At 40.8% G+C, this 27,845-nt stretch overlaps 1 protein-coding gene across 2 annotated transcripts in view; it reads right to left on the bottom strand.

The window, feature by feature from the left end:
* Window positions 1-27,845, bottom strand: part of METTL15 (methyltransferase 15, mitochondrial 12S rRNA N4-cytidine) — a 230,647-nt gene that overhangs the window by 35,977 nt on the left and 166,825 nt on the right. For both annotated transcript variants that reach the window (XM_088470478.1, XM_088470477.1), the window contains 2 exons: window positions 15,203-15,394; window positions 11,278-11,456 (listed from right to left, as the gene is read on the bottom strand). In XM_088470478.1, the coding sequence (XP_088326604.1) occupies window positions 11,278-11,456; window positions 15,203-15,394 (371 nt within the window). The remainder of the gene's footprint in view (window positions 1-11,277; window positions 11,457-15,202; window positions 15,395-27,845) is intronic.

Genomic DNA, 27,845 nt, shown 5'->3' with positions numbered 1-27,845 from the left:
AGACTGTTGGTGACTTCACTCTCAAGTCATCTTTCTGTATCAATTTACCTACCAGTGTACAAAATATGGCTTATTTGTAATTGTGCCACATCTCACCATTCTGAGCTCCAGGACTACTTACGACCCTATCTTTGTCTTGAAAAAAGGGGAATTTGGACAGGCTCAAATTCAATTTTAAGATATTATTTCCCCAAATGGTCAGATCTAGGATGCTAGCAATACTGTTGTGATTTGGTTATCAAACGTGCTTATTGTTCTTGTAATGGAGACACCAACACGTTAAAATCATGCAGGAAAATTACTACTAATCGCAAGAACCTGAAATTTATAATTAAAGACTCCAAACTTGCAGTACACTTATAAGAGCATACAAATCTATACTTCTTAGCATGCTCTCTTTCTTGTAATAGAATTGTAAGCAATACAGTATGTTTCACTGTTCTCAATTCAAGACTCCTCTCAACAAGCACCTGGGTTTACAGTACTCCAACTTCTGGATTTTATAGTCAATTTACCTCCTTCTAAAGAAATGACAATATTCATTGATGTACTGTTACAGATAGCCTGACATAAGGCCTAATTCAGCATGGATCGGAATTACAATAGTGTACGCAGATCGGCCGATTGATGCATACTGCGCGGCGATCGCAATGAGATTAAGGACGCACTGTGGAATCCATTGCAGAATGAGTGACAGACCGTGAGCATTTGGGGGATGACGATGGGGGAGTGGTTGCAGAAACACAGGCGTGCCTGTCTGTTTGAACGCCGTTGCATTGGCATGCATAAATTAGCCACTGTGATTGCCTACGCAGCCTGAGTACTCACTGCGTGCGATGAGATTTGCAAATTCTGAGACAGGTCAGAGCTGCTGTAATTTTGAGCGAGGAGCCGATGTTCTCAGACGTTACTGATGTATACGCAGGACTGCGAGGCATTACAGATGTGAGAAGGCAGTAGTGGGCATCTGTATGCTGGCTGAGAGATGGCAGACAATATATTTATTTGCAGATTCATTGCATGCGATTACGCAGCTAAGATCGCAGTTGCAATCCGTGCTAAATCAGGCCCATAGATAGCTTATTTTATACCATCAAAAGGGATACTCATTGCTGCACAGACTGCTGAGTTGACAATTTGGGAAATATTCAGACTTCATTCACTATTCACAATGAGACACTATTCCTGACCGGCTACCCAGCTATAAAGTAGGCAGGCTTGCTAAAGACTAACACATTACAGTATATAGGGGAAGCTCTATGGACTGGCCAATTCTGCCTGAACAAGTGTTTTCCTTAACCAGTTGGATCAAGATAAGATGATCAAACAAATATCAAAACCACTGCACTAAAGAAAATATTGGGGGCAACAATAAATATTGGTATCAAATGCGGTGCAAATAATATGAATACAAATAAAAAATAAAGGGAGAGATGTACTAAGCAATGGAGAGAGATAAAGTGGAGAGAGATAAAGTAACAATCAATCAGCTTCCATCATGTAACAGGCTGTGTTTGAAGAAAGGTAGTTAGGAGCTGATTGGTTGGTACTTCAACTATCTGCACGGCTTACTACATCTACCACAAAGAGAGCAAGGGTAAATGAAATATTATTAATGAAAGGGGGTACACATACTGTAGTAATTAACAGGATAAAGGGTGCAATATTCATTATGTAGAGAAAGGAGCAGACTACATTTACTAACATAGTAAGGGAGCCAGAGGTACCAAAATGTGGCCAATGCTATGTAGCAATGGGCTGGGCATGTGGGGGGTCATTGGTTTTCCATAAACCATGCGGTATGGCATTGTCCCTTAGTACAAATTCCCTACTTACCATTTCAATAACTATAAACAAGTACATTTTAAATGGCCTTGAAAATAGGTGTCTTTGTTATTATGTGTATGCACCTCGGTTGAATTGGCATGGTTTTATATCCAGTTCAGATAAGACTACAAGAGCAGTGGCATGTTATTTGTTAGATTCTCCAATATATCGCAATGTCATTCACTCAGATGTGTTTTACAGGGGATGCACACCTTGAGTGAGAATATAAGAATATAACCCCCCCCGCCAAACTTTACTAACACCCCTTTCACAGAGTCTAAATAACTGGTCGGGGACTGAGACCTGGGAAATTCACAGATTGATAGACCCATGCATTTCCCAGTTCACCGGTCTGAAAGGGGCCTAAGAAACCTTTTTTGATGTACACCTTCCCTCCATCGATAGAGAAAGTGACAAGTGACTGGATTACTGCCACACTTCCCAATCCGGTGTCACCTTTTATATAACCCACCCTGTTGGATTTCCAGGCTTTCGCCAGACACTGGCAGTGCTATATATGGTGAGTTTTGTATGGGGATCATAGAACTCTCACCATACAAACTGAATGATGGGTGCTGCTTTCAAGTGCAGGTACACATTTACTCACATACTGCATCCCATGCAAGGCTTGTACTGGTATCAAACTCGGCCATAGAAACTTTGCTAACACAGCTACTTGTAATGTATGACCCTCCTTTATTCCTCATATTGCACAGTTTGCATTAACATCCATTACTAAAACTCTGTGTCAAAGTCTTAGCACCTGACAGCATGTTTTATAACCCAAAGATTGCTTTGTTAAGGTAAATCTGTAGTCTTCCCCCCTTTGTTCACATCACGATACTAGTAAAAAAAAGATTTAAAGAAAGAAATGCACTTCTTGGCTGTTACCTTTTCAAAGTAACCAATGGGTTACAATCCAGTCGTCAGTCTGGTTTTGTACTCCTGCACTGTCCTACACGCCAGTGAGATCTCATCAATGATGCATGCTGTCTTATGCCAAGGATCTGACACAGAATTGTATTAATGGTTTTTTAAGTGAACTGTGCATCTGTGAAAATTAAAGGGTTTTGATACATTACAAGTAGCTGTGTTGCTGAAGTTTCTTTGGGTGGCTTTGCTATATTGGGTAGACTTGCCCTAGTTGTGTAATTGATAGCTCATTAAGGTCTGAGTTGTACTCATGTTAGAGAACATCAGAAATTTGCAATGAGCAAGGGCAGAGGTAAAACACACTGGACCCACAAACATTGGAGGATATTGTCTGGGGGTGTGCTTTAGAAGATACACAGTTAAAAGGTTGACAATATCTGGATAGACACCAGATGTTAAACAGGCAATAGGTCGACAGGGACAAAAGGTCGACATGTACAAATGGTTGACAGAGTCAACACACAAATGGTCAACATATTTTTTTTTGTTTTATAACCCTGATCTTCACCCTGACCCTCCCCTTGGTGTCTAACCCTCCCACTTCCTCCTGGTGCCTAATCCTAACTGTTGGGGTCAGTGCCTAACCCTAAATAAAACCCAAAATGGTGTTGACCATTTTCGTGTCGACCTTTTGACTCTGTCAACCTTCCTCCAAGTCAACCTTTAGTGTGTCGTAATTTTGTTCATGGTGACCTATTGTCTGTCCAACATCTGGTGTCTACCTAGACATTGTTGACCTTTGAACTGTCTATCTATAGTCCGGATAACTTTATCTGGTTAGTTGTTTCATGCTAATTGTGGGTAGCACGGTGACATAGTGGTTAGAAATAATTGCCTCACAGCATTGAGGTCATGAGTTCAATTCCCTACCAAGTTTCTATCTGTATGAAGTTTATATGTTCTCCTTGTGTTTGTGGGGTTTTCTCCGGGTGCTCCATTTTCTACCCAACCTCTTAAAACAGGTACTGGCAGAGGCGCAGCATAAGGCAGTGGTGCCCGGATCAAGCGCGTGCTACAGCATTGACCCCAGAGCTGAATGGGCCAGTAGGCATAGCCAGCATGTGGGGCACGTTAGAGTGAAACAAACCTTATACTGGCAGCCTGCACACAGGTGTTTAGCAAACAAGTTTCAGCATATTATTTCTGGCACACGGTGCCGGGTTCCTAGTGCTGCAGCTCCAAACATTTGGATGACTTACAGTAAACCCTATGCCCAGTGCTTTATTTACTATTACAGCACTGCAGCCCAGGACTAAACTTTCCTGGTGCTGCAGGTGAAACATAAAATACAGTTAACTCCATTTGTAAGACAGGGCAGACTGGACAGCCGCCCTGCACCCATTCCTACGTTGCGTCCAAAATTTTTGCACTAAAAAATGTAAAAAGGTACTGTGCTCAGGGATATTATTTATCATGCTATTCAATTACAGCCCTTTTTTTTTTGGTCCGAAAAATGATCTGTTATCAGGAGTTAACACATAGAAACCCACGTGTTAACCCACTGTTTTCACCTGATAGGCTAATTATCACGTATGTCTCTTCGGGTCTGTTCAGTGCTGCGAGCTGGCTTCGGGGCTACCACGGGTAATTGGATTCCCCCCACAGTATAGTTTGTGGTGTTGGCAAATCTTTTCCCTTTTTCTATCCAAATTCAAATAAATGGGAACAATATAATAATAAAAAAGTTTAAAAACATTTAAAGATTTTTACATAATAAAAAATACTTTATCCAAGGACACTTTTTTTAAAGTGATGAAATGATCTTACTCAGTATAGGTAACTGTGGCGGTACAAGTACCTATACTGCGCCATCGGGTTAGCATACATCTCTTAATTAGGCCATCGGACGTTGTAAAGATAAGTGAAGTGCAATAAAAGAAGGGTGATTGGTGTGTAGGAAAGAGTGTGGTGTGGGTCACAGGGGAAAGGTGGGTAGTGTGAGTATATGGAAAAAGTAGGTGGGGAAGGTCAGACACACAAATGCTAAATAGAAGCCTATTACTTGGGGGGTGAGTAGGAATTAACTTGTGATTGGTGGAAACTGGGAAGAGCGAAGTCCCAGATGTGATAGTCCGGATGGATGGGGCGGAGCAGAGGGTCAGGGGGCTCAGAATGCTAAGATGAAGAGCAGTGCCCTCTATGGGGGTACTGTAACAGCATGCCACCTCTGGCAATAGGCAGCATGCGGATGTGCACTGGGCGCTTTCATTTGTCATCATCTTAGCACTGATCTTCCGCCGGGAACAGGGTGGGCGATCTCGAGTCTCAGTCATTATAATTGTGGAATATAAAATAATGGACAGTCTGACCCTGGCAGCGCCACCTATCCTCTCTGACGCCCATGCTTCACCCTTGATAGTAGGTTAATTGGTTTCTGACAAAAAAATAATAATAATGAACCCAATGTGTCTATTTAATGCCTTGGCTATTGTGCTGCAAGAGAACTGATTGGATGGCTGTCACTTTATCGCACTGGTATTCAATTCATGCGCTGGTGTGCCATGATTTAGGAACTGTGTCAAAAGCATGTGCTCCTGTTGCTATGTGTACACTAATTTGTACTGTACACTGTTAGTAAATAGTAGACACCAGTGGAATGAAGTTTAGTAGACACTCCAGCCCAGTAGACTGAACAAGGAGCTTGTAGTGTACAGCTTCAGAGCAGCCATACTCACAGTTATGTATACAGCCAGTGGAGATGGAGAGGAGCATACGGTGGACTAGTCGGTCATGTATGCAGGCAGGATCACAGGATTACGCAGGGTCCCCCACGGAGCTAAGTGGTACACGTCCATATACTACTGTGGCACTCAAACACAGTGAGTCAACACTGAGCCACGCAGGTGAACGCTAGAGCACGGCGCCCATCTTGGTAAAGGATCAGATGCTTCATGCAGAAAACGCAGTAGCGCACTTCATATACCAACAGCTCCATCTTTTTCATGAGGAAAAATACCAGTTACAGAGGTACTAAGGAGATAAGTATCTTCTCAATGACTGGGTTCGTAACATAAGATCCCTGCTCTTCTGCTTTTTGGGATGTGAGGTTTAAATTATATATTTAGTTCAATGTTCTGCTGGTTAAGTTGGGGATAAATGGGTTATTATTACAATCCACCTAAAACTAGCATTCTGTTGCCATGGTAACAGCTTTGTCCTCATTATAATATACAAGACTGCTAATCACCAATTACAGGAAGAAAGCAGTTCCATATAAAATAGACTGTCATGGCATCTCAATCTTTATAGGCGACAGCTCTGATTATTTAATAACGTTATGCAATGTGCACATTCAGCTAGGTTGTAGCTGTCACTGTGGGGGTCTATGTACTAAACCTTGGAGAAAGATACAGTGAGGGGAGGTAAACTACCAACCAAACAGCTCCTAACTGTTATTTTAAGAACTGTGTTTGAAAAACGACAGTTAGGTTTCAATTGGTAGGTACTTTATCTCCATCCACTTTATCTCTCTCCAAGGCCAAAGTACCAACCAAACACCTCCTAACTGTCACTTTACAGGCTGTGTTTGAAAAAACGACAGGTAGGCTCCGATTGGTTGGTACTTTATCTCTGTCCACGGCTTAGTACATAGACCCATGTATACTCTATTTTGGGAAAGAATGCTAACATCTGATTGGCTGCTATGAGTTACATGTTTGTGAACATACTGAAAGTGGATAATCTTAAGATATTCTTTACTCAATCAAGGCACAAATACAATTATGTAGATTGCTCATTACCTTACAACATGTGTTAAGTTCCTTTAGGCATCAAATATTGGGTTTACATGCTCTGATCCTCCTAATGATATACTACTGAGCACGTTACGCTACATCTATAGCCCTGCTATGTGATGAATATAGAGTGTACCTCTTACAAATGAGTGCTGAATATCAACAGCCTATTTACAACAGGCTAATGAGATGGGAACTGGTTTCCTTTCTTATTAATCAATGAATGTTAAGACATTGGTGACCAAAGTGCGATTAATTAGTACTTTTTTTAAACTGATCAACTTTGACGTTGCAAATTGTCTTCCCATTACGCTAATTTGAAAACTGGTTGAAACTGAACCACAAAGATTACGGCTGAGAGGACAACAGGGAGAGACACTAATTATGGGATAAGTAAAGCAGGCAGATAATCACATTCACGTTGCAACTACTTTGCTCAGTCTCTTCTTGGCTGGCAGTACAGCACTGACAGCACCATGAAAGGGTTAAAAGACGACTGATCAAACTCAACCATCAACACCCAAGAAGACACATTTAAAAACACAGCATGTTCCTCGAGATGAGCTGAGGGGTTTATAATGACAAGAGAGGAAGCGCACGGTCACAAGGCATGGCAATTAAGACTATGACTCACCGATAACCAATCAAAACGGTGCTCCACACCTGACCATTGACTTTTTACAGAAGGTAATTGAATGTGCCTATTTGTGCTGTGCAAAAGCAAATTTATTCCCAAGTTTTTATGCAATTTCAAGTAGTACTGTAAAAGCTCTACAGAACTGCAGTGGCAAGAAAAAAACTTTTGTAGCTTATGTTATGGGAAGAATGTTACTATGTGCTGCTTTATACTAAAGAATGTGTAATAAACACAGTCTAGATCTGTGCTATAAAATTCCATAGCCTGAGAGAAAAGTCTCCATTACCATGACATACAATTTAAAATACTTTATGCTGCTGTAAGCTGGTCTTCCTGTTGAATGCAATCATCCTGTTATCAGCCATTTTAGATTCTGAAAAGTTCAATGCAGTTCCTTTCAATAGATTTACAAACACGACTTCTGATGTGCATGGAATTAAACTTTCCTCCAAGGTGATCTTAATCTTATCCTTAAACTTTTAAATGACAATATTAACTATATCGCACTTGTGAAACTATGCTAATGTCTTCCAAAGCTTCCCCGGACATAGGGACGCCCACTGATGCCTTCTCATATCCGTCTGATGACGTGCATTAGCATAAACATCGAAACATCGACCCAAATCGGGCAGCCACGCAGCTGAGTTTTGTCTGACCTGTCTCAAACACAGCTGTCTCTCCTGACACGCTGAGAGCTCTCATGCTGCGAAGGAGATCACAATGGCTAATTTATGCCCGCCCATGAAACAGCGATTGGCAGACACGCTTGCGGTTCCCTTAGCCACCCCCCCTTATCTCTCCCAAACACTGACTACCTGTCATTCACTCCTCTGTGGGAGCGTAGTCACAAAACAATCGATGCGTGTGCGCAGTATGGCTTTCACGCATGCACAATGGCTAACACTGCGAATGCGTAAATCTCTCAATCAGGCCCTTAGTGTTCTTATAATGTGAACCTGAATCATTGATTTAAGATGTCCACATGACCATGCATTGGCACACATTGCATCACTAGTGTCGTTGTGCCAATGCTGCCATGACGGCCATTGAATTCTCAGAGCAACTATTGACCCGACTGAGGTCACTATCTCCAAAATGGCAAAAATAACAGAAGTTGAACCAATGATGCCCTGCTATTGCTGTTTACTGTAAAATTATTATTAACAGTGGAAACGCTCTACAAGCTAAATAAATGAGCAATATTTATTAATTTCCAGGTTCTAGACTCGATACTTATACATTTCTTATTCTACTTACTTGCAGCAATAAGAATTCAAAAAATCGTCAGCATGTATTAAAAAACACAAGCTGGGGTCCCTGCAGTGTGTTAGAAGTGAAGAGCGGAGACACACCACGCATGTGCGAGAGGAGAGGGCCGGAGAGGGATCCTATGGATCCCTCTCCAAAAAGTTTTTGCGTTAAGTAGCCAATAGGAGGCAGCAGCGGATTTGAGAAGCCTGCAGGAGGCATCTATTTACTCAAGACACCTCTTCTGGCATTAGCATATTATAGTACAGCTGCTGTGTTTTGCGTCCATCTCTGAATCAAGCCCTTAATTAGATTGACCCCTTTTAGGGGGATCATAATACATATTCTGCACAATTATATGAAACAGAAGTTAATGATGGAAAGTGTTGCAAACATAAATAAAGTAACATAAGAACTAATGTTGCAGTTGGCGTGGAAAGTGTATGTAGCTATTGTAGGGCCGTAAATAGGGTAGTGCGACCTGTGCCATGGCACAGGGTACCTCAGGGCAGGGGGCGCAGTTTGGGCCTGTCAATTTTCCTGTTTATTATCATTCTCACATCAGCCATTAATTTCATTGCCACTACTCCTGTGCAGAAACGCCCATTTTTACAGAAAATGCACAGATCGGTATGTATTGTGATGAAGTGATAAATGGAGTGTACATTTGCCCAAGGTTTCTCACCTATGTCTTTTAAACCCACAGGAAAAGTCTGTATCTGATTTAGTGAAGTTTTGGGCTTTAAGTAAAATCCGGATAATGGGTCCTGGGGGTGTGGATGTGAGAAGAGAAGGGATGGCTCCATCCACAGGACCGTTTCAGGTGTTGGGCCTTTCAGCCTGAGAGCAGGCTGATTAGTGATTGCACCTGGAGGAAGCTCATATAAGTTGTGTCAGGGTTTGGTTCACGGTCTCACACCTGGGGAGAGCAAGCAAGCAGGCTTGTTCAGAGACACCGTGCTATACTTATTGTAAGTACTGTGCATATGCCTATGTCTGTGGTGAGGGCAACAGGCCCTGCCATATTTGAGAGAGGGAATATGTTGTTTAGTTAGTGTCCAGACGGGCTAGGATTTATTTTCATTATTTCTGTTTTTATACTGCACAATAAAAAACTAGCTGCGGCTAGCTAGCACCAAAACCTGGACTGGTGTGCTGTTTCCCAGCTTCTGTGTGTTTGGAGGTGTCCATCTACCCCAGTAGAGGGACCTCCTACCCCAATCCTATTACAGTATGCAAAAGGCTTCATTTTCCCTTGGGAAATTATCCTGAGCGGATAAGCTAGATACATGTGTCTCAAATTGCCCCAACATGCAAATAAACAGCTTTTGTTTTTCTAGTGTAGATATCTATACAAAATTGATCATGATCCTAGTTTGCCTCTTCAATGACTACCGCCTTTATTCCCAGCTGATTACCTATTCCTTCTCCTGCTTCCAGGAATTTACCCGTGTTGCTCCCCACCACTGCAAATGATTCCCTATTAGACTCTCCACCTCTCTCCAAAGCTACAAACGAGTTCTCAAAACTCATTACTTTATCAAAGTTTCCCAGCTCTCATCCTAACACACTCCTTTATATCCTTGCACACTCACTCCTCTGTGTCAACAAGGTCTGTCTGTCCCTCCCTCATAGATTGTAAGCTCTCATGAGCAAGACCCTCTTCCCCTGTGTACTATTCTTTTCCATAATTAGACCATTCGCTCCTCCCTCTGGAAACAGTGGCTTTGCACATATATCAAGTATGGCACAAGTTCAACCAGTGCTGACTTAGCGCATAAGGTGTCAGTATTTGCATAAATGTGAAGTTATTGATGCTCATGTTTTTATTGCTTGTACGTTGATGTTTTTGTATGTTGAGGCTTAATCAAGCACAATTAACAATAAATAAAGGTTTAAATCAATGAAATGTATGGATCTAAAGTGTTAGTAGGATGGACTTTAAAGTAAGATTTAAATAATTCTACTGATGAATTGTGCAGTATTTATAGCTATTTGAATTTCAACAAAACTTTTGCAGTCATGCCTATTTATCCACATTTGTAATAAATGGCATTGCAATTTTATTTTGGAATAGTAAACTCAGTTTAATAACATTCTGTCTTTGTGTTCTTACAGAATTCGCATGTTAGATAGTCTTGGTTATATTAACGCAAGAAATTGTTTGGATTGCAGTGATTCTAAAATTGTAAGCTTTTCTGTAATGATCATCTATGGCCACCCATGAACTATGAAATTTTGCTGCATGCTCCTTCCACTAAATATAGTGCTATTGAATTATATAAAAGAGAATAAGAACAAGTTCATGGGGCTACATTAAAGACAAACCCTTTGTCCGAGAAAATAACCAAGGATGTGCTTTATTAATAATGATGCAGTATGAAACACACTGTAGGTTCTAATATTTTATGTAGTGTTACCTGGTAAATTATATTTTGGTTAGTTCCTCTTAAGTTAATTATTTAAAGATATCCAATTTTAGTTATCACATAAAAAGAACTGTATCAAGTTATATTTCAATCGGTGGCCAATCTTTCTTTTTTTTTTATATAAAAAACAATGAAGCTAGTAAACAATGAGAAGGCTGAAATGTGACTATTAAGCAGCCATAACAATCAAAATTCCCATCTGCTCCTGTGGCTTTATATTCTGTCTCCATGTGCATCTACGTGAAATCAGTTCACGTACAATCAATAATTAATCAGTAAAATATGGTGGAATAAGAACAAAAACTGGCATAAAAAATATATAATAAAATTAAAAGATTGACACGAAACAGGAACAGACGGGCTTAAATCCTGAATGATTTCCAGGACAAATAGATCCCTCTGGGACCTTAGGGATTAATATCTTTTTTTTTCCTCATTTTCAGACACAGTGCGGAATTAATGAGGGTACCTGCAACAATGCTTGCGAGCTGCTGAGTCCTGGTGATGGGGTATATGCTACGTGCTTGTACGATAGCTGAAGCTATTTTCTTGGCGTGTTTCTCCTCCCCATATGTTTTCAGGATAGACGCAAGTGCCTGTTGATCTAAAGCATTCACAACATCAGCAGCGGTGGGCATGTCAGGATACCTACGCACAAGGAGAGCCAATTAGTTCCCTGACGTCAGTTTTCATTGACAAGAGGTGAAGCTTCATAGCATAGAGACATGAGGAAATGGGAAAGGAATACACACACTCTGCATAGGTGTGCCTCGGAGATTTTAGAAAAACTGAAAACAGACCTGAGAGATCGATGATATAGCTTCCACCTTTGAAATCATCCCCGTTACTTCAAGTTCCATGCTCATTCGGTCTAAAACCTTTAGGTTCATCATCATACCACCCCTCTTTAGTGAACTATTTCAGTAACATGGTACTTAGGTACATCATGCATTTTGTATATATATATATATATATTGTATACACACACATATACATAAATACATACAGTGCTATTTCTCAGCAGATGTAATGTCCTGGGCCAAAATTAATTATCCATAAAATAAGTTTTATTTTAAAGCCCCTTTTGAGTGCCTTCTTTTCTAAATGCTAGCTATACATATATATATATATATATATATACTGTATATGTCTGTATCTAGATATAACTGTTTTTCTATAGCTCCACCCCCAGTTCCTGAATGTATGTATGTATATATATAATTTTGTGTTTGTTGAGTCCTCGAGTGCCGGAGTGATGAGCGTGTTTGTGTACATGCACACACAATGTGTGCGGCAGTGCTTGGGACTATTGTTTGGTTTCAATCAGGCTCTTATCAGTGTGGAGTTTGTACGTTCTGCGTGTGCATGTGCACCTAATTTCCTCCCAGCTTCCAAAACAAATCTATGACCTCATATCTGTCTATCTCATAGCTATCAATTATCTCATAAACTATCTATGATCTCATATCTGTATATACATCTTTCTATCATCTCATATCTATCTTTCTATCATCTCATATCTATTTATCTATCTGTGAAAGATACAATATTTGCCTTATAATCGAGGGTTCTTCTATGACCCCCATCTCCTCCTCCAACGCCTTTAGACACCTCTTGTGTCGTGAGAGTTGACTGCTCACCTGCCATAGCATCCAAACCTGTATTTATCACACAAGGCAGCACTGAGGTGTCAGCCATTCACAGTTTGAATGCTAGGCAGTACGGCAGTGAACTGGACCTACATCTGACTTGCTGATTTCTGGTACAAAGCTGCCCAGATCAGGACAGGGCTCTCAAGGCTGAACTAACTAAATTGGGAAAATGCAAGGTAAGAGACATGGTGCAGCTACACAGAGGCAGAGTAGCTTAAAATGATGTTGTGAATACATGTTGGCTGTTTGATTAATGGAGTAGGAAACATAACAATACGCGTCTTCAGTGGCGTCACTGGGGGCATGCAGACAGCACCAGGTGACAACATCCGAGGGGGTGACACTCAGATTGCGGACGCTAAGGAGCCAGCACTGCAGCACACAGCTTGGCATGCGGTCCCAGTTTTTCTAACAGGTTAATAAATTCCATGTTTTAGTCATCTGCCGTGTGGAGTAACCTCCATTGGCACACCGCTGGCACCTACCACTGTAGTGTCTGCCAATACATTGGTGCGTCGCAGACGTGATGCAATGACGCTGCCAGCGCCGGTCAGTGGAGACTGGAGGAGATGACTTGAAGAGCCACACAGAACCACTTAAGGTAAGCTAACCCGCTATGTGACATTGCATGGCAATGGTGGTAGTGGGGAGTGATACCATGAGTTGCCGCACTGGGTGACACCAACCCTAGTGACGCCTCTGTGCAACAATATAATGGTCCTTTTAAAGTGGAAATTAGGTGGCCAATGTCTCTATGTTCTCTCTAACCACACTGCAGTGCCTAATGTTGCTACAAATGTCACCAATCAGCGAGAGATGCCAGGTCGCAATAGCTTCTCTTCTGCAGTCTCAGAGAAAGGGTTAATATATCTGTAATCTAATCATTAAATATTAGGTGAATTTGTCTGATGTACTTACAGGAATAAAAACTTGGTTGACTGACTATTTTTGTTATGTTTGCAGCCTACACACTGGAGGAGGAATTTAAGATAACATTTATTACACATTCTCTGTTCTCGGCATATGAAGGAAAAGTGGGAGGAGGTTTTACTTTCCTCAACAAAACTTTATAATTGGACTTTGACTGCTGCTGTCTATTCATTTTGCTCTTTCCACAATTGTCTTCAACATTCTAGCCGTGCCTGATGTGTGCTTTATAAATTGGCTAGACAATTATCCAGCAACGAGAACAGTACAGGCTGCTTCCTGTGCGTTTGATGGGACATTTGTTTAAGCTAAAAAAAAAAAAAAAAAAGGAAAAAAAGAAAGAAAACCTTTTCTTTAAATAATAATTTCTTCATGTACATTTGTGACCAATGTAACAACACTTAAATGGACGGAAATTTTGGCCAGGTTTATACAGCAAAATTGCCGTAGCATTGTGTGAACAAAAAGGGTTGAAATGTATTTATATTAATTATTGAGGATTCTGATACAGAGAAGGCAGGGGATGATTGGAACAGAGCTACGGGCTAGCCAATCGTGTAGTGACTTCTCTCCAAATCGGAATGCCAGACTTTTAAATTTCCCACACCCTGGCCATGGTCAAGTTCAAAAATCAGAGAGCAGGCAAGAATGCCAGAGTATAATTTTGCTCAACCAGAATAAGGTTAAAAGTTCGAATCCTGACTAAGGCACTATCTGTGTGGTGGTTGTATGTTCTCCCTGTGTGGGTTTCCCCCGGGTGCTCCAGTTTCTGCCCATAATCACAAAACATACTGGCAGGTAAATAGCTTTACTCAAGAGAGTATGCCATGTGTGCCCATGTGATAGGGAATAAAGATTTCAAGTTCCACTGGTGCACGGACTGATGTGAGTGAGTGAAATAGTCGCTGTAAAGTGCTGCATAATATTTGTGTTTTTAATTAGTAACTGTTAACAAATGAATAAATGTAAATCTCTGATGGTGTTTTCAGGTATAAAAGACTGCTAAATGACTATTAAACAATTTGAATGGTCACTACTGCCTGTGTAAACAATCTTTTGGACACTTCCGAAGCAAGGCACCCTACAAGCAAGGAGAGTGGAGCCATCGTCCAGGGTGCGTCACCGTCGCTACCCCGTTGCACCAGCATTTGGCTTGAAGGGTGTCTGAAAGGGCACCCTAAAGCCAAGAGCTCCCTTAGGATGCTCCATTCACCACCGCAGAGCTGCCAGCACTGTCCTTGGGGGGGGGGGGGGGCTCAGTTCCATCCTGGTACCAGCCTCACCCACTCATAGTGACATCAGAGGTTTGGGGAGGCGGGAACAGCACAGGGTGGAATTTCTCCCTGCGACAGCACTGCCTAAAGATGGCCCACTGTCCACCATACAGGTTCCATTAAGATGAGCACTATCAAATAAAAGGGGAAATCTCTTAAAAGAAAAATGATTATTATGTTTTTTTTTTTTTTACCGTTGGCCAAAATAAAAATCCATGTAACTTAGGGAGTTATGTAACTTATTTTATTTGAAAATTTGGAAAACTTCCAAAAAGTTGGTGCCCATGAAGAACTTGAATAATGGACCCGACACACTACACGATATTGCTAACGATCTGCCCGATTCAGACGCATTGGGAATGACAAATCTGCAATATCGTGCAGTGTGTATGCACTACATCGTTAAGTGTGTACCCAGCTTTACCCTACTCATAAATGGTAATAACAGTAACAACACCTGAGGGCTATAATAAATATGGTAACATAATATAGAAAGAAAAAACAATGTATTTAAATTCTCCAGTGTGAGAATTCTGCTTACCTGTCATGGTCCATTCTCATGTCTAAGGGACCATCTTTGCTGAGTGAAAAGCCTCGATCTGGTGTATCAAACTGCATGGAGGAACAACCAGCATCGATCAGAACTCCATCTAGCGTCCCAGGCTCAGCTCCCACAGAGAGCAGGAGCTTTTCACATTCACTGAATCTTCCCAACAATGGCTGTATCTCATACCTGGTTTAAAAAAAAAATGATTTAACAGACTCAAAGTCATGTAAAACGTACCTAATATATACACAATAATAATCATGATTACTTTGAATATGGGTCCAGGGATTTTGAATGAATATTTTGTTAGTGTTGCAGCAGTTAAGGGACAATCGGCCTGATATCGCAGCTTGTGGTCAAAACAAACTCATCGCAGTTCCACAGGTGACCACAATCCGCTCTACTGATGTCTGAAGTGACCTGGTCAGCAGCTCGTCCCATGTGGCAACCTATACTTGAGGCCACATTAGACATTGATCCAGTCACCTGTACCAACTGTTTGGCAATCTCAAGACTGCTAAAGATGTTTGTCGCAGTCTCCATCTGTGTTAAAGATGTTACCTACTTCAATGTGTTCCTATAACCGGGTAACCAAATAACTGATGTAAAATCAGTGTCTCTGTAACACTGTATCATCATTTACTACTAACCACACCATGCTGACCTAGTTGAACAACATAGCATGTTACCAGAAGTCGTCAGTTTGTGTCATAAAACAAAATGTTCCATCTATATTGGGTACCACCTAAACAAACCAAAAGAGGGTTGTTGTCCAGTCTATATGACGAGCTGCAATGTGCAGTACAGTAGGGACGTTACATTCTGGTTTAATTGGATTGGATGGTTTTCTCAGTATTTGGGGTATTTCTGAAAATCAAAAACAAACAAAAACAATCAAAATACAAAATGTTAAGCTGACCAAACACTGAGAGATAACTTGGCAAATCAGGTCAATTAACTACCATTCTGTAGTAATATCTTTCAGTGAATGGGCATGAACGATAATCTGCCAGCGCACAAAAAAAATGGCAAACAAAACAGTCGTGATCTTTTCCATTTCATTTTTGAGCATGCAGCATAATCAAACATGATGAGTTTTTGGAGGAGCTATACAGAAAATGGACAGTTTATGTAGTGAAAGCAGCAAGAAATACTGTACCATTGGATGAGCCTACCAGTTGTGCAGAGTTCTGCTAGAGCAGAGGCTCCCCAACAGTTCAAGTTTTATAGATATCCATGGTTGACCACAGGTGGCTAAATCAAATTGACTGAGGGACTAATTAAGTCACTAGTGGTCAAGCATGGATATCCTTAAAACCTGGACTGTTAGGGTGCCTTGAAGACTGAGCTTGGGATCCTCTGTGCTAGAGACACAGTGGTCTGGCACATATGATACAATATAATTTATGTTAACAGCAAATTGAACTGCTACACGTTTCTGTTTATAATTATCCTTCAATTATAAACGGCCATCACTTTAGTAGGGTCTTGAAGCAATAGGGCCTGATTGGACGCTAACGCGATTGGAGCTGCGATTATGTACTGATACGCAGCCGCAAAAATATGGTAATGCATGCCAAAGCACAACCGGCATAGTGACGTTCTCATATGTGTACGACGTTACTTACCTGCGTAAATATCTGTAAAATCGACCCACATCAAGCAGCCATCTTGCCCTTGCGGCCAGTCTGATCAGCCGCAGACTCGGCATCTCTCCTGTCAGGGCTCTCATGCTGCGTAGGAGATCGCAAGGGCTAATTTATGCACGCCCATGTAACGGCGTTTAAAAGGTCAGACACGCCTGCATTTAATTGACCCCCTCCCCCCGTTACTAACCCCAAACAATGACCACCTGTCACTCACTTTGAGAGTGGATCCTCTGTGCATGCGTAATCGCAATATGATCACTGCGTGGCTTATACGCATGCGCACTGGCGAACAATCGCTCCATCTGCGGAAATATCGGCATTGCGGAAATCTCTAAAACAGGCCCATCTCTCACTGCTCACGTTTTGAAATATAGACATGAATTTTTTAACTCTTATATTCCAAAATATTCTATTTTTCATTTCATTGCAATATTATATTTCAAAGGAATCAATCCAGGCCGGAAGCTGCCAACCAGACAGAAAAAGGGGCAATTTGAACTTTAATGACTTTAGTGCTCACTAATCAGAACACAAGGGTACGAATTAAAACGTTCAGTGGAAAATTGTCCGGAGTGAAAGTAGACCAATACACATAGCCAGTGGCTATTCAGTCTGCCCGCAATGAATGCCGCTCAGTGATGTTTTCCTGCATGAAAGAGATGAGGATATGAAACTGCTCTCTGGACCAATTGTATTTCCTAAAACAATGTACTACTGTCTGTAGCAATGGAAAATACTAAGGAATTCTAATGATGCTTAACAAAGCTGATCACACATGCTGCACGCTAGCAGATATGAGTAACGCTAGTTCTGTCCTTATAAAATGGCCCGGTCTCTTGAGTCTAAGTGATCAATATATTATTGGTGTCTTTTTTTTTTTTTTTTTTAAATAAGAGGCAATTAAACTCTAATTAAATGTTTGTATCACAAATTAAATGAAAGTTGCCAAATATACTCAATATTGCAACTCTGTTGAGGAACTACAGGTCCCATCATGTACTGCCAGAATTAGGAACGCTATGAATTTTAGTTCCGTAACAGTTAGAATTAGCTTAATCCTTGATTTTGGCATAAGACACAAGTGTGATTACATTCAGCTTTCATTTTACAAATGCAGTATATATCTACGGAGATTTTCAATGTGGTAAGATCACAATTGAATCTCTGTTTGACTAAGTGGTAATAAATCAGCCTTTGTAGCTTCCCCTATCCATTTAAAGGGCTATATGACCAGTTGCACAGAACAAAAATATCATTCATGATTGGATAATGTATATTCCTTTCTTCAAAGTCCTCTTGATACAATAAGTTCATTGCTCTATTGCCTAATGTCACAAAAACAGCTTTGAGCTTCATGGTTTGGAAGAACAACCCCTTCTTTTGTATGGAGTCAAATTAGACTTGTCTATTTATTGGTCTAGTGAACTGACCTACAATTAAATCAATTTTAACTAAAAAATAACAGCCGATTCGCATAAAACATAAATACACACAAAAACTGCACCAGTCTAAAAATCATGTAAAAAGGCAAATAAACGTAGCAAGAAGGCATGGCAAACCTTTAGGTTTATATAGGCACTAGCAGTGCCTAACCGTTGTTGCCGAGTGATTATTAATTTAATTCAATGATACTGAATCAACGACTAAAGTATTATGTGGATGGGGACTCTCTCACCTGGCCGTCAGTGAGATCAGTCAGTCTTAAAGAGGCCAATCCCAGGATCAAAGCAATCCTGGTATTTGGGGCTAAAAATGGCTGAGATTGAATCCCGGGATTGGCCATAAATGTTTTTTTTTTTTTTAAATGCCGGGGAGCGCTGAGCAGCTCCAGTGGACCTTCCCCCGGCTGGCACTGTGCACAGCGTGATGTGAGGTCATGCTGCGTAGCCCGACGCCGGCTGGACAGACCCGCTGCAAGCTCCGCTGGTAAGTAACTGAAAGGGCTGGGTGGGGGCATTTTTTTTTTAAACCAGGCCAATCCCGGGTATCCCGGAATTGAGTATTTTTTAATCCCGAATCCTGGGATTGGCCTCCCTAGTTGGTCAGTCTTGCCTGCTTAGAGCCGTGCAGGCAGTGTGGTTGCCACCCCTCCCTCTCCTATAGTCCTCTCCTGCACAGGGGTCCTCGGGGCCCCCTCCCCACCGATTACACAAGAAGCTGCAGTTGGAAGAAGCCCAGTAATCTCTGTAATGGCTTCCTGTTGAGGAGAAAGTTTTGGTGTGTGTGTATAGCCCATGTTACTCGGAGGATCTTAAGGAACATTTCAGTGAAAACCCGGGAGTGGACATATAGGCATTCAGGCAGTGTTTAGATAACTTCACAAGGCCGCCGCTGCACATGGCTGCGGGGAGAGCTGGCATGCCAGAGAGGACACCTGAATCTGGACACGTGGAGCAGTCACCCGGGACCTCAGCCATAGTCTGACCAGGTCCTGACAGTGGGTCGCATTACAGATGTGTTATTAAGACAAAGGCTTTATTGAGAAGAATTAACCTGAGGCAAAATCTTTAAAGCACTAAGCTAAGTGTGTGCGAGAACATGTGATAAATATATTTAGATTGCATGCTGTCTATCTCTCAGCAATTAACTTCAGAAGGTATTCAAGTAGACGAGGACAAGATTGCAATGGCGGTGCTGCAAAACCTTACACCTGAGTATGATTTTCTAGCAGTAGTATTGGAGTTTTTTGCTGCCAAGCTATCAACAAAGATTGTACAGGTCAAGTTGCTGCAGTATGTAGAGCACATTCCTGTTAAGAGTGAGACCAATGCTGTGAATTCTGTTTTGCTATCACACGGCATAAAACCTCAACACCCAAATACAAGTGCTTCAAGTGTCACAAAGTTGGACATAAGGCCTCAGAATGTAAAGCAAATGAACTAATTGGTGTGTCATCATGCAAGCTTGACAAAAAGAATGAGTCATACACTGCATAAATTGCTGGTACATTGACTCAGGAGCCACAAGGCATTTCAGCTGTAATAAGAGTTCTTTCAAGTCAATAAAGTCATGCGATACTATAAATATTAGGGGAAGAGGAGATAAAGTCCTAAATTCCACAAAACAGTTGTCACAGATGTACTATTTGTGCAAGATATGGGAACTATTTTGATTGCCAACAGTGTACTGGAGAAGAAGGGATACAAGGTCCAATTCACAAAGGGAGAGTGTGTTGTGCACAATAAAAGAGGGACTGTAATTGCACTGGCAACCCAGTGCCAAAAACTGTACATTCTAGACAGCTGTGGGTAGGCTAGGGTAAAACAATGTACAGGAGCCTCTAGATGACATGGCAATGGGGATATCCGTGAACAACGCAAAATTGTAAAAGTTGTGTGAAAGATAAAACACGCATTGCCACTTTCCAAAGTCAACATCCAGAACAAAAGCACCACTAGAATTAATGCACAGAGGTTTGTGGACCAATGGATGTGGAGTCAATGAGTGTAAACTGCTACTTTATCACACTTACAGATGACTCTACAAGGATCATACATGTACACTTCCTTAAAGCCCTGAGTTAAGTAACCAGGAATATTGCAGAGTATAAGAGTTTGTCGGAAGCTCAAACAGGCATAAATATAAAAGCTCTGAGGTCTAACAACAGTGAAGAATATGAGAACAGAGATCTACTGTAGCTATCTTTCTAAAGAGGAATGGCATCCAACACCAACTAATAACTGCCTACCACCTGAACAAAATGGCATGAGCGAAATGGCAAACAAAACAATATTTGAGTGAGAACGGACGGAGTGATGCGGGTCTGGATAAAAATTACATGAAGCCATGAAAATATTACAATGCTGAGGCTTATTTAGAGGTAAAAGTTTATCTGTTAAAGAAACTAAGTGGCCGCTGTTGGTACATCAAGCGTGACAGTGTATTGGTACAAATTGATTTTGTACGTTCTAAAACTGATCACTGTTTGTACTACAAGTGGAAAGAAAAAAGTGTGTTCATCATAGTGGAGTACGTAGCTGGTCTATTCCTTGCATACCAAGAAAGCCAGAAAGTCAAAGTAAAACTGTTGCTGAGTGATATGTCCAGACTAAAATAAATTGAGTCGGCACCCTAACTGCTGGGTCTGAGGATTGTGCAAAATTTTAATGCCATAACTATTATTATAAACTAACAAGGATACATTGATGCAATGCTCATTAAATTTGGCACAGATCCAGACATCAGACATGCAGCCAGTCACGCTAGCCAATTTTTAATCATGGAAGAGAACATTGGACTGCTGTACAATGTATCTTTAGATACTTAAAGGGTGGGGATCAGATGAAGATGATAGGCATTCCTACATTGGATACCTGTTTGCAATGGCAGGTGTAGCAGTCAGCTGGGCTAGCAGGAAACAGCCTACTGTTGTTTTTCCTACCACTGAAGCGGAGTACATGCGGTCTTCCTAGGCCAAATTACATCGTAAGCTTTGCATGTGATAATAATGGTGCAATTGACTTGTCTTCCAGCACCAAACATCACGGTCGGTCTAAGCATATTGCCATAGGGCATCATTTCATTAGAGAGCTGGTATATATCACTTTAGTCAGCATGAAATTTGTGGTTAGTGAAGAGCACATTACTGATAATGTTGACCAAAGGTCTTTCTACAGAAATGTGGACTGGAATGTATTGCAATGGTGATGTATATTGTTTATATCACCCTATGTTTTTGGTTACAGGTGAAGCATCCAGAAATGTGGAATATCTTATATTATTATGTAAACATAGACTTCTTGAGACGCGTCCGAGCTCCAACCCAGCCAGTATGAATGCTCTACTGTGCAAGCTCAGCTTGTTCATGAGTCTTCCAGCTCCACCCTACATTGAGGAAGGACATGCCCCCATCTCAGAATGGAGACTGTGTATGCTACAGGAGAGACCCTGCTAAGTACCACTGCGGCACCACCACTTTATGCAGCATATACTCCACTGCTACCACTGTGTATACCCGTATATGCAAGTGTGTGCTTCCCCATACAGCACACCACCTACATACAGACTATGTCATGGGGTAATTTGCACACAACACAAGCAGCCGCAACCATAAGAAGAAAATTAACATACAGCGACTGACAACGATTGACTCGACCGCTAACTGCTATCACTCGCTAGCTAGAGGAGGTGCTTTGTTCATGTATGGGAGTCACTTTGGTCGCGATCGCCTGGCCGTGCGATTGTTTTTTTTTCACATTCTTGATCGTTAGTCGTACGACCGCCTCTGAATGAGGGCCAAAGTCTTTACAATCCCGACGTCTATCACCCTGGTCCTGGATTAATAGGGTATTCCTATCTATATTATCACTTCTGGTTAGCGCTTCTGTAAGAATCTTTTCTGGATATCCTCTATCTCTAAAACGGTCGGTATAAATTTCCACTTGTTCCTGGTATGTTTCTGTTCTAGAACAATTCCTTTTAATTCTGTAAAATTGTGAGTATGGTATATTGTTTTTCCATGACTTCATATGACTGCTTTTGTAATGCAGGTAACTTGTGCAGGTTTGTGTCGACCGTTTTAATTAAATTTTTTGTGATAACTGTGTCATTTTCGCTTGAAAGGACCAAGTCTAGAAATTCCACATGGTGTTCATTAAAATTATATGTGAATTTAAGATTAAAATCATTATCATGTATAAAAGCCATAAAATTCTTGAAATCGTCCTCATCACCATCCCATAATATCATCAATATATCTTCTGTTAAAATTGAATCTTCTCAGTAAAAAGATTTTTGTTATGAATAAAATTATCTTCCCACGTGCCCATAAAAATAGTTGCGTAACTGGGTGCAAAAACTGTGCCCATCGCAGTCCCACAGGTCTAAAGATAAAACTGATTAAGAAATTTAAAATAATTGTGTGTCAAAATAAAATGAATTAAATTACAAATAAATTCCTTGTGGGGAGAACTCAGATCTAGATCACTTTCAAGAACTTTCTACAAGCTTCAATCCCTTTCTCATGTTTTATTGATGTGTATAGAGAGGAAACGTCAATTGTAGCCCATTTATTGTCCTCTTTCCATTTAAAATCTTCCATATACTAAGAACATCCTTAGTGTCTTTAAGATAAGATTTCAGTCTTTTCACGTGTGGGTTTAGAAACACTTCCACGTATTCGGAAAGATGTGCAGTTAGTGAGTCTATACTGGCTATTATGGGTCGGCCAGATGGATTGGCCAGACTTTTGTGAATTTTGGGCAAGTGGTAGAAAATAGGTATAGTTGGGGTATTATTAAGAAGGTACTGATATTCTTCCTTGGAGAGGATATTTGTTCGGAGACCCACTAATAGTACTCCTCTGAGTTCTTCCAAAAAATGATCTGTGGGATCCTTCGGTTGGGGTTTATAGGATTGGACATCCTTTAACAATCTCATGTCTTCTTCTTCGTACTCTTGCCTGTCTTGTATGATGATGCCTCCTCCTTTATCTGCTGCTCTACATACCAAATCCTCGCTATTCCTCAATGTGTTTAGGGAATGTTTCTCAAAATTTTTAAGATTCGGTCTGATGACTTTTTTATTACTTTCATCATTAAGAAGATCTTTACTATATCATAAAAAATGTTCAGGTGGTGTCCCTTCGATTCTAAGGGATAAAATGTGGATGGAGGCTTCAGATAGGACTTGGATGATTCATAATTCGTTAGGATCGCTGTTTCTTTCCTAGCGAAATGTCTTTTCAATGTGACTCTTCTGACAAATTTATTGAGATCAATGAACATCTGAAATTTGTTCTATTTCTGTATTGGTGCAAATGTCAGACCTTTACGGAGTTTGTTAATTCGTGAGATGACAGGTTGAAAAGTTTCTGAGTTTGTTAATTTGTGAGATGACAGGTTGAAAATCCCCTGCTTTTTGGGGTCTGTTTCTACCGGAAATATCTTTTTCTGGGGTTTCTTTCTTCTCCTCCCTCTCCTTCCTGGAGATCTTCTTTTTAGGGGCGAAGCTCGCTTTATATTTTCCCTTATTGGGACCTTCCGATTCGTAGCTTGGTATCGTTGGATCAGGGTTGAAGATAAAAAACTCTCTTGCTTCTCAGAGTTCAATCTGTTAAGTGGGGTAAAACGATTTTTCAAAATCACTGGATTCTTTTTAGCTGATTTATGTTGTTCATATAGTTGTCTTTTAATGGGTTGTGCACGTGTCCTATTTCCCGGTCTGGTATTTATGTAAATCATGATCGGAGTCTCCTACACCCTGAGGAAGCCTAAAAGAGGCGAAACGCGGAGGTGCCTGTGACCCTCCTGCCCATTTGCTGCCACTTCTGCTATCCACCTCCATTGCTACTTATGATCTGCTAATTATAACCCTAAGGAGACCAGCCAATCCAATCTCTAAGATAAGCAACCCTTTTTTCATTATTGTAATTGTATATATTTGTCTGAATAAAGATCAGCTAAATTTACGCTGAAATATAGAGTTGGATTATTTACAATTACTAAGGTTGAAGACAACTGGGATTGGTGTACTGGAGTCTTAGGGGACTGCTGATGTATCCGGAGGATGTATGATGATCCATTGAAATATAATAGATATGCTTACCTAAAAAGTGTATAAAGAGTATGAGCAATTAATTATTTATCATTACTCTAAGCATTGTTCAAAATACCACACTATCAGGGGCTCGTCCTGTTTTTATATTTTAGCTCCTGACCGTCCTACCAAGCGGTCTTGCCACTGGACTGAGCCGCCACCTATTGAAAGGAAAACAGTGTGATAAGAAGTCTCAATATTTCAGAATTTACGACAGAAAGTTGTAACCACCATAACCTATACGGAGCGCCAAAATTCAATCTCTCCTTTCCATATATATATATATACACATGCACACATATACCACTAATCAGGCGCGTATTTACAGAGGAAGGGGCCCGTGTTCACTCACTATACGGGGCTCCCTCCTCTCAGGCGGTTGCGACATAAAGACAGGTACATTTAGTCTGTGCCCAGAGTCTACTGCGCATGCGCAGAACACCGGGAAAATGGCGCAGCAACCATTTTACCAGCGATGTCTCTACTGCGCATACGCAAAACGCCGGGAAAGTGGCCGCTGCATCCATTTTCCGGTGTTATGTGTAGCGCCTCTCCAGCTGATGTGGGACTTTGGAGAGTATGGGTGCAGGGTGTGAGGTGTGGGTCGCCCCTGCAACCATTATAGATATACTCCTGCCACTAATTACAGGATTAGTGGATCACATTTATTGGACCTGATTAAATAAAAGATGAGAGCGCTCATAGAGCCTGATTATGAGCTGCACGGAAAAGCGAATGCACGGGCATGTATTGGCGGCTGCCCGTCTGAGTTTACGCCCACTTTAAGCGCCTGTGCATGGTGGATCCTTATACAACACCATCAGTTACACCATCGAACATTGCACCAATTTATAAAAGCTAGCAAACAGTATTAAAACTGTACACAGGAACAGTGGTAGGTGGGATCTTTTAACTGAAGTCCAAAGGGTTTAGACAGCCGAAAAAGGAAAAGAGCCAGGAACGACAACACAGGAGGCCACTATATAGGTTTCGTCGTAGATACTTAATCAGGGGTGCGACCTTCCATAGCCAAAGTAGTCTTTACATGAGATTTACAGTTACATGAGATTTACAGTTATGTTTCCAATGTGTTAACCAATCATATCAGTGTTGATAAATTAACCAATCAAAATCTATTGAGAGGCAGTAGCTAGCATGATGTTAAGCAAATACATGGATGAAAATGATTCATTTTACACACTGATCGGTCATATAAAAGACTTACTTATGTAAAAGATTAATAATGAAAAATTGTTATATAACCCCAAATACTCTTATCGTCTATATAAGGATTTAAAAGTTGCACTAGATGCTTTCCAATCAAAATTCAAAATACAATAACCAATAAAAAACTAACATAAAACCTGGCATGGAGTCCCGTGCTAGGAGAGGCTACTTCAGGGGATAGTGCTTAGAGTACAACTGTGTCATGTGTCTCTGATAGATAGATGGGTGAGTAGATAAACATGAAGAGGGAAATGAATGTGACATTATTTTGTAGATAGTGATGACAGTTGGCTGAGATATATGTGAGGACAAAAATAGAACCAAAAATATACAGAACTTTTCATATGGAGCAGCAACTAATAAATACACGCTAAGTAATTCATAAAATAGAATCACCTTATACGGGAACTATTGGGTTTTCCAATTTAACTGTTACAGCAAATGCATTTAATTTTCTTTCGAATCTTGAATTAAAAATGAAAAAAATGGTTTGAATAACCAAGAATTAATGTACTCATTTATCTTTGGGGCCACATGACTCCAAACAGGTCTCAACAGGGTAAGAATTTCTGACCCTATGAATACTTGCATAGGTTTTGGACATCCAGACCAGGATATCCTGATGGCGAGTTCCGAAAGGCAAGTGTAAGGGATGTGGTGAAGCAATTTTGGGGAGTTCTCTCGTACTTCTGGGAGAGTAGACAAGTCATCTTGTTCAATCCTATCTCCAAAACAAAGAGAGTGGTTTGGGGGCTTGTTGCCACAATTCGTATTTAATGGAGTCATCCATTAACCCCCCTCCCTTCCCCCCACACAAAGCCAGAGCCAGGGCCACAGTGCCACAAATTGTGGTACCACACACCCTACACCACCAACTTCTACCTCCCCTCAGGGGATTTAAAAGGAGGCAAGTCTGTGTCATTGCACCAAAGCATGCACTGTGCAATGATGAATTCACATAATCAAGCAGAAGGCCCCACCTACAGCCGATTATCAGGAATCTGCGCGTGAGCAGGAACCCTTTCTGCACATGTGCAAAACGGTTCCTGCATGACCGCATGCAGTCCCTGCTATGCCTCTGCCTGATTGACAGGCAGAGGCATTTAGAAGGCGAAGTGATGGTGTCTGGCTTTCCCGGAAACAGGGGCGTATCGCCTCCGTTTTCTGGGAATGGCAAGGCCAGGACATGCATCCACGGACGCAGTTTCCTGGCCTCGCAAGCCGGACAGCCTGAGTAAGCTGAGGCTTACTCAGCTGGCCAGAGCCGTCCACCATTGCGACTATTATCCCAGCCTGCGACATTGGTCGCAGTGCTGGGATCGCAAATGCAGCAGTGGGTGTCAGATGTGTATATCAGCAAGGATGGAATTGTAAAGCTGCTTGTATGCGGCTTTGTAATTCCGTCCTATGTAGAATCACCCCATAAGACCCAATCTTGCTCACTTTACAGTAAAGCAGGTGGGTGGCCTAAAGTATGCCAGTCAATCTACCTGACAATCAGAGAGAGTAGGCGAGTAGGATATAATGGTGACTGCAATGTTAGAAATAATGGGATAAACAAGATAACAAATGGAACATATCTTTAAAAAAAAATCTCATTTTTAATACAACTCGGTAGCAAAATGATATTAAATAACACAATAAATCCTTTTTAAATCACCATTATTGCATGATGAACAAAATGTAGGCAAACTCATTGCACCAAAATAGGTTACGGAAAGTGTTAAAAAGGCTGTTTGGTGTTGCACACAGAATACTGTGACTCTGCAGGTTATGCACTTAAAAATTCAGACGTGTGAAATGTGGATATTTTAAGAGCTCATGGGAGGAACAGTGAAAATTTGCAAATTAAAAATGTTTCCAGAAAACGATCCTGCATTTACATATGGGAAAACCTTTGATGCCTTCCTAGTGAAATGGAATTATACAGAAATAAATTTGAATCCCAACATATAAAAATAATGGAAGCAAAGTGTACTAATAAATTATTGCTGGGAAAATATACTACCACCCAAACAGCTATATATCTTCTTTCAGTTTCATATATTACAATTTGTGTGTGTGTGTATATATATATATATATATATATATATATATATATCTTGATATATGTGTGTGTATATATATATATATATATCTTGATATATGTGTGTGTATATATATATATATATATATCTTGATATATGTGTGTGTGTGTATATATATATATATATATATATCTTGAT

This window comes from Taudactylus pleione, unplaced genomic scaffold (assembly GCF_031769625.1).
Source record: "Taudactylus pleione unplaced genomic scaffold, aTauple2 ptg000100l, whole genome shotgun sequence".
NCBI lineage: Eukaryota > Metazoa > Chordata > Amphibia > Anura > Myobatrachidae > Taudactylus > Taudactylus pleione.
The sequence above is the reverse complement of the archived record's forward strand: the minus strand, read 5'-3'. Positions and strand labels throughout refer to the sequence as shown.